At 35.0% G+C, this 8,811-nt stretch overlaps 1 protein-coding gene across 2 annotated transcripts in view; it reads left to right on the forward strand.

Moving 5' to 3' along the window:
* The window catches only part of LOC127968801 (PH and SEC7 domain-containing protein 1), a 50,033-nt gene extending 41,850 nt beyond the window's left edge, over positions 1–8,183 (forward strand). For both annotated transcript variants that reach the window (XM_052570142.1, XM_052570143.1), the window contains 5 exons: positions 355–425; positions 1,101–1,258; positions 2,625–2,769; positions 3,233–3,376; positions 4,298–8,183. In XM_052570142.1, the coding sequence (XP_052426102.1) occupies positions 355–425; positions 1,101–1,258; positions 2,625–2,769; positions 3,233–3,376; positions 4,298–4,576 (797 nt within the window). In that variant the 3' untranslated portion in view covers positions 4,577–8,183. The remainder of the gene's footprint in view (positions 1–354; positions 426–1,100; positions 1,259–2,624; positions 2,770–3,232; positions 3,377–4,297) is intronic.
* Positions 8,184–8,811: the final 628 nt, after the last annotated feature.

The following is an 8,811-nucleotide window of genomic DNA, read 5'->3' on the forward strand; positions in this document are numbered from 1 at the left end:
TCTTTTGGTTCATGTCAAAAAAATTTTGATAAATAAGTCGCACCTGACTATAAGTAGCAGGACCAGCCAAACTATAAAAAAAAGTGCGACTTGTAGTCTGGAAGATACGGTACCCAAGACACTCAAGACAGAGGAAACATATGTTATATATGTATAGTTTAATGTTGTTGAACAATAACATACAGTGTCACAAAATGCAAATAATATGATTTACAAATAGATGCAAAAAATGTCTACCAATGAAAATGTATTAATTAGTCTAGACTGATGTACTGATATTTGATCCTGTGATCTGTTTGGTCCTGTGATCTGTTTCATCTGTGTTGTGTTTTGTATTTTTCATGTGTAATGCAGCACCTCGTGGAAAAAGAGGATGGAAAGCCTTTTATGCTGTTCTTAAGGGACTCATCCTTTACCTGCAGAAAGTAAGTCTTTCTTTTCCTTCCTTCCTTCCTTCCTTCCAAAGCTACTTTTCATTTTATTTCCTTTATTATTTATTTATTGCAATGTCTCAACCTTTTCAATTACTTCACCATTGATTTATTTGTTTATTGTTGTTTGCTACATTCTCAAGGTGCATTTGATTTTGGTGTTTTATTGTGTTTTTAGCTTTAAGGCATATTTCACATTATTTTACAGGAAACAATGCATGTATTGCATGCTGTATTTATGTATCCATGTTGACATTACATTGTAGGTTTTTTTTCATTCTGTGACATTTAATAGTTATATATAATTGATTTAATCAGTTCAATCGCTGCAGGTGTGTGCATGTGTGTGTGTGTGTGTGTGTGTGTGTGTTTGATATACAGCAGTGCATGAAGCAGTTTTTGATGTTTCTCTTGACTTCAGAACAAAAACAGCACTTTTGTGTCTTGACAATATTAGTCTTCTGTCACCATTACTTCAAAGTGTTTTAAAGAGATTTTTGTGTCTTACAAACTAATAATATATATTTGCCTTTATTTGAAATATATCCAAATTTAGTTTTTGTATATAAACAGTTTGATGGTAGAAATATGCAGAATGCCAATCAATAGATCAGTAATTATGAGAAAGCATGCATGTTTTGAATAATAACTGGATAATCGTGTTTCCAGGGCGAGTATCGGCCGGATAAACCGTTATCAGATGAGGATTTGAAGAATGCGGTGTCTATTCATCATTCGCTGGCCATCAGAGCCACAGACTACAGCAAACGTCCGAACGTGTTTTACCTCCGGACCGCGGACTGGAGAGTCTACCTCTTTCAGGCCCCGTGAGTTCACACACGCAGAAACATGACACAGTCCGGATCTAATATTTCAACTTATTATAGAATGATTTTTCCATTTTCATTTGAAGCCATTTGAGCTTATTTTTCATCTGCTTCCCTCTGACCTCTTCTCATCTGGAGACATCACAATCACTTCAACATCCAATAAAACCAAGTCTCTTCCTACCTTTTATTTTGTTCTGATTGAATATTCTGCTTAATATGGAAAACATTGTGAGATATTACTACTACTACTATTATTATTATTTTTATTCATATTTTTTATTTTTATATTTAGTTTTTCATTTTAATTTAGGTTAAAGATTTAGTCATTTTGCTGTAAGTTTTTAAAAATTTTATATTTATATATATTTTGTTTAAGTTTGTCATTTTGTGTCTGTTTTTATCATTTTTGTCTTTATTTTTATTTCAGTTCATTTAAGTTTTAGTTACATTTTTAAGTGTTCTTGTGTTTTTGTTTTCGTATTTTTTTTAAGTTATTTTAGTACATCGATTTAAACTAAATGAAAAGCAGAAATGTTGCTTTGACAACTAGCTGATATAATACAGTTTATTATAGTGTTTATATTGTATTTAAAGTGTTTTATATTTTAATTTGTCAAAGGTTATTTTATTTCAAGGAGCAAAACAGTTTATTTTTTATGTATTAGTTTTAATTATGATAACCTGATAGCATTGCAAAATGATCTTAGTAGATTAATCCGTATTAATATTGCAAGTCTGTGTCAAACAGTTGTGAAAATTGCTTGCTTAACCACATGTGCATATGCTTCACAAAAAAAAAAAAACTAAAATTAAGCTTTAACTGGAAAAAACGACTGCATAGATCATCTGTACAGCATGAGGCTCTCTCTCTCTGTGTGTGTGTGTGTGTGTGTGTGTGTGTGTGTGTGTGTGTGTGTGTGTTCCCCTGGAGAACTCGCTCTGTTCTAGTTGAAGTTTGCCCCAGTTTCAGCCCTCAATGTTTGTTTTGGAAAATGTGTGTGTGCATGTCTGCGTATAAAACCAATTCATCTGCTGCTTTACTGCAATATATATATATATATAATTTTGTTTGTTTTTTCATTTAAATGTCCATCACTAGTCCATTTCATCATTTACAGTGATGGCCAAAATTATTAGCACACTAGTATTTTCACCAGATAAAAAAAATGGTTTTAAGTCAGTTATTTCTATCTTTTGCTGTAGCTAGTGTGTCAGTAAGAAATATCAGTTTACATTTTCAAACATTAAATGTGCCATTGATTGTAATAATCCAGTGATATTTTTGTCTGAGAGCAGCCAGTGCTCCACACAGAGATCTGATCTGCCACTAGTGTTGTAATCTGGATTTGATTCATTCGTGTAGGAATGCTGAACAAATGCAGTCTTGGATCACACGCATCAACACGGTGGCGGCCATGTTTTCAGCCCCGCCCCTCCCTGCTGCCATTGGCTCACAGAAGAAATTCAGTCGACCGCTGCTGCCAGGCTCCGCCTCCAAGCTGTCGCAGGTCAAATCAGCTGATTTGCATAAGTTATCACTAATGTTATCATTATTAGTTTTCATACTTTTAATAAAGTCCTATAATAATAAATAATATGATGAATATAGTAATAAATCTATATGAATAAACTTAAATTGCCAGCATTAATTAGATTAATTAACTTAAACTATGATGAATTCATGCTGTAGAAGTATTGTTTATTGTTAGTGCATCTTAACTAATACAGATACTTAATTTTAACAAAATAAACCTTGTTGCAAAATGTAATTATTTTCTAAAATAATTAGTTAATTATGTTAATAATTATTTTAACTGTTTACATGATGTCCATTTGCATGACATGCATCACTTATTTTAGGATGCTTCCTTAAAAGACAGCTGCCTATGTAGGCTGTAGAGAGCAAGGAGGCTTGTTATGTTTCATAAGAGTGACTGTGCATGTAATGTGTGTGTGTGTGTGTGTGTGTAGGAGGAGCAGGCACAGGCTCATGAAGCTCGGTTTCGCTCCATCTCCACCGAGCTTGCACAACTGCACTCTTATCCGCCTGACAGAAAGGTGAAAGGTCGTGAACTTGAGGAGTACCGGCTGAGAGAGGAGTATCTGGAGTTTGAGGTAAATATATATATATATATATATATATATATATATATATATATATATATATATATATATATATACACTATCCTTCAAAATTGTGGGTTCATCGTCACTGTTTTTCTTAAATCATTACAGTTTTCAGTGTCACATGATCTTCAGAAATCATTGTAATATGCTGATTTGATCCAGAAACATTTCTGATTATCGTCAGTGTTAAAAACAGCTGCTTCATATTTATGTGGAAACATTATAAATGTCTTTGTCGCTTTTAATCAACTCTACATCTACTTCCAAGATAAAGATGAGATTGTTTCTTCATCAGGTTTGGAGCAATGTAGCATTCCGTCACTTGCTCATCAACAGATCCTCTGCAGTGAATGGGTGCCGTCAGAACAAGATTCCAAACAGCTGATAAAAACATCACAATAATCCATGCCACTTAAATTAATGTCTTATGAAGAGAAAAGCTGTGTGTCTGTCAGAAACAAATCCATCATTAAGGAATTCCAGCAGCTTCCGGCTAAAACACAAGTCCATGATAACACTTCCTTCAGTGAAAAATTGCATTTACTGTTGTCCTCTCACTTTAAAATTAGTTCACTCATATTTGTTTTGTCTTGTAAAATCTGTGCAGATTTCTCTCTTGATTCAGAAGGGACTACTTTTTTCACTTTAATGATAGATTTGTTTCTTAAAAACACAACTTTTGGCTTCTCAAGACATTAATTGCTGGTCTGAAGTGGTGTGAATTACTTGTAATGTTTTTATCAGCTTTCATTCTGACGGCACCCATTCACTACAGAGCATCCATTGCTGAGACACTGATGCAATGCTACATTTCTCCGAACCTGATGAAGAAACAAACTCATCTACATCTTGAATGACCTGAGGGTGAATGCATTGTGATCGAGTTAATAAAACATCTTCATCTTGTAGAAAACGCGCTATGAGACGTACAGCATGCTCCTGCGGGCGAAGCAGCGCTGCGAAGACGATGATCTGTCAGTGTTTGAAGCCATGCTCCTGGAGGAAGGTGCGCTACAGAGAGCTCAGTCCAGCCCCACGCTTCATGACAGCAGTTTGACCTGCAGCACCAGAGACGGAGCGAGCCAAAGCACCGCCCACGGCGCACAAGAACCGTCCGGCAACGGAAACAACAGCTGCTCCCGCGGTCAGGGCCAGAGACACAGCTACAGGCAGGCCGTCCGCAAGTGAAGCCGCCGCCACCCACAGGAAGCTCGCTGTACTGGAGAGGAAGTGAGGTCTCTCTCTTTCCTGTGTGTGCCATCAGGGTGTTGATTCCGACTGAATCTGACTCTGTGATTGGCTGATGGCTGGGTGATGTCACAACACAAGGTGCTATGGGATCTGGACGGGAGGATGCGACTGGGAACGTAAATATGAAACGCATAACCTTCATTTGCCTTCTAGTTCTTGGGTTTCTTCTGCGACTTCTCGCCCGAAGCCATTTCATCGCACACTACCAAGTCAAATCTGGGTCTAAACGTCTTCGAACCTTTAAGATATGATTGTGTCGGAAAATCTTCCGTTTTTGCATTTCTGGAAACAACCGATTTGTTCACGATGCATATTAAAATTCATCAATTCTGCTCAAAATGGTGAGGTGAAGTACGAACGCTGGACGTCTGGGATGTGTGTATTTCGCACGGTGGAACACAATCCTTGTTGTGTGTCATAAGGGTGTCTGATTTCGTGTGGTGTTTAGGAGCAGCAGACAAGCAGAAGACTGACTAGCCTGTATGCAATTAGTTATTTCTTCATGTTGTTCTCAGCATTAGCTGTTTGTATTTGTACAATAATGCACCGGGACATCATAGTCACTAAATACACCGTCCATTTGCGCCGCAAAACCCAGTTTTGCCCTAAACCGTCTTTTGCACTGAACACGAAGCATTATCACACTGCAAAACACATTTTCTCAAGTCAGTATTTTATCTTTTTTCTGAAAAAAAAAATATTTAAACATCCTTAAAATTAGATTTTTTGTTCTAGTTTTTAAGCCGAAATCTCACTAAATTGTTAGACTTTTTAATAAACAAATAAACTAAGTTCGATTGGCAAACTGTATTTTTTTTTTCCCCAATAGTTTTTAGGCAAAAACCTCACTAAATGTAGCTAGATAAACTTAAATATTAAGTTTGCAAAATCCAAGATGTTTTCTCTTAGAGCGGAATATGCAAAAGTATATTTTAGGGATGTTTATGTATTTTAGTGAAAGAAAAAATACATAAAAACAGTATGAGAAAATGATTTCTGCAGTGAAGCGAGACGCGTATCTGTTTCTGTATAGTTAATTCTTTGAATATGCTCTATTTTAGCTTCTCGTCCTTGTCTTTCTGCATTATTCTCTTGGCTGAATGTCGTCTGCTGTGTATGGCATGGCTGACTAGTGACAATCGTTCGTGTTTGTTCGGTTCAACAGAAGCTGAAGTCGGTAGGAGGCTGGCAGCGTGTAGTTCATGAGTCAAACGAACCTGTTCCCCACGCAGCACACTGAATGTCATCTTTTCTTGTTAAATGCAGTTAGTCAGTGTTTAAGACGCATTGCTTTCCCGTATTGCTTTCTTATGTAATCGATGAGAGAGTGAGGATGTGTATGCACAAAATATATCACCTATTTAAGGAATGTTTTAAATCTTATAATGAATGTGGTTTGTCGAAAGCAAAACTGCCACATGCAATATTCAGCACAGGCCTGTGTGTGTGTGATCGACGCACATGTGGATGTTTAATGACACGGCTCATGATGATTGGGAGCTTGAAACCGTTGAATGTACCATGATTTTCACCATGGTGATGGGGTTCCAGCATCGCATTTCAATCTCAATCATTGTTTTTTCTTTTTGCAGTTAATCATGTGCTGTTTTCGTGAGTAAATATGGTGTAAAATAACATTTCCTCAAACTCTCCGAGCGGTCGTGACTTGAGGAGAAAGTGACATCATCTTAGTGCTACAGTGAGTCTAAAGGGCAGATAGGAAATACAAGATAAAATAATATCTGTTTAGGAACTTTATGAAGTTATATGGGTGAATATCACAAGAAAACACATCCAAGTCACATTTCACTCCAAAATTAAAAGGAAAAGATATTAATTTTTAGGACCATTTTTTTATATTGACATTATTTTCATGACAATTAAGCACAATTTATTTTGCCATTCCCATCATTTTAGGCTCTTTAGTTTCTATTTAATGTAGACCGACAAACTGTAATACAACTACTTTTTATTGAAATTGGCATTATTTAAAATCCAAAAAAAAACAAAAACAAAAAAAAACAATGATAAACTACAATAATAATATACAATAAATAATATACATATAAATAAATATAAATATTAAATCTAAATAAATAAATAAATAAATAAATAAACTTTTAAGTACAGTTAATGAAGCCCATTTTAAGGACCATTATTTGTGTTTATATTATTTAATGGCACTTTAACTAAAATGCATTATTATTATTATTATTATTATTATTATTATTGTTGTTGTTGTTGTTGTTATCATTATCGAATTGTCCTAAAATGGGCTTGAATATCTTTACCTATTTTTTAAGACCATTTATTTATTTGCAATATTGACATTGTGACATTAGACATTATTTTCCCATGACAATGAAGCACATATTTAATATCCCATTGCTGTAATGCATGTGTGGTCCTGAAAATCTTTAACTAAAATACTTTTCGTGTTGATTTTGGTGTGAAATCACGACCTATAAGTGTTTTGTGAGTTTAAATTTCTTTACTCAAATCTGCTGTTGTTCCTCTAATATAGTCCACCTTATCAATACAGCGCTGTATATCCAGAGAGCATGATGTTGAATAGTCTTGTTCTGATTTTAGGTGAATATAAAACCAGAAAGCCATTCTCTGCTCAGGTGTCATTTGAATATAATGTAGTTGCCATGCATTCGTCTACCAGCAGAGAGCGCTGTCTTCAGCCAAACATACGAAACCAGAGATTAAAGTGGAATGGTCCAGTGATGCCTTGTTCGGTTTGTGGGTGTTTGTACACATTTATGTCATGTCTGTCATGTCTGACTGACTGCTGATGAGCGTCTGTCGTGTCCTGCTATGATTAATTCAGTCAATTCTTCTTCGACCAATATGATTATCGTATGAAACTATATTTTTAATTAAGCAGCTCCTGAATGTACATAAACGGCATGAAATTGTTCTGCTCTCATTTGCATCTTGTGTCTTGTTCTGAGGTGATTCTAGGCCTCGTTTTGTCATTGATCAAGTGTCGATCGATGTCTCTTGGTGGAGGTTTGCTTCCTGTTAGTTATAATGTAAACGAGGAAAAAACTGATGTTATTGACTGAAAGTGAAGGAAACACTCAATTTAGTTGACTTTCTTTATTCTTTGACTTTGTTCCTGTCTTTCATATGTGGTTCGCTTGTATAAAGTTCTGTAAGGACCGTGTTTGTACAGCCTCTCTTTATGATGGCCTAGAATAATACAGAAATAAATAACAAAGAATTATGAAACGCACCAAACGTCCCGTCTGAACTTCTTGATTGTTTTAGATTTTAAAAGTCATTTTCACTGTGATTAGTCAATGCACTTAAGCCATTAGAAAAAGCAAACATCCAATGCTTATGCATGCAATAATCAACTTTCCATCAGTGTTGTATTTCATGTCTGTGAACACATCTAAAATGTGCAGCGATATTGACAAGGACAAAAGTCTGGATATGTTAGGATAACATATCTTGAAATTTTTAATAATGACAGGCATCTTTATTATTGTTGTGCTGCTGTATTATATTTAATAAACATTGTTATTTTTCAGATTTGAGTGTAAGCTGTGATGATACGACTGGATCTGTGGGGAAAGAAGCATCTCTCTGCATTGCAATATCTAAAGTGTTATTTATTATGGATGAGTTTCCAAATAGTGGCATAATATGTTTAAATGTCAGTCTATTGAGAAGTCAAGTATAGGATCAAATATTCTCCAGTTGTTTTATAAACTAAATGATGTTGTAAGAGCATTTGAATTCTCCTAAAGAGATTCTTAAATTATTTATAAAACATATCAATCAGGTTTTGGAACTGATGCCAACGTAATCACTGATGTAACCCGTTGCATCATCATCATCATTGCGGCAATCATTTGTAAATATTGTGTAAATTAAATAGTGTAAACTGTTTTTTAAGCATTTTTGTGCATCATAGCTGCATTGCATATGCATTGCATTGACCTTTTATATTAGCATTTTAATTGTATTTACTAAATTGCTGTTTAAATTATTAGTCATGATGCTCTAAAAATAGTTTGAAATCTCTTTTTTCATAAGTGAAGAGTAAGTTATACCAGTGAAAATGGTGCAAATCTAATGAATGGTATAAAGTCTGTTCTGGTGTCAGAGGAATATAATGTTAGTGTTGAAATGCATTCGTCTACCAGCAGAGAGCG

The sequence above is a fragment of the Carassius gibelio genome, chromosome B12, assembly GCF_023724105.1.
Source record: "Carassius gibelio isolate Cgi1373 ecotype wild population from Czech Republic chromosome B12, carGib1.2-hapl.c, whole genome shotgun sequence".
Taxonomy (NCBI): domain Eukaryota; kingdom Metazoa; phylum Chordata; class Actinopteri; order Cypriniformes; family Cyprinidae; genus Carassius; species Carassius gibelio.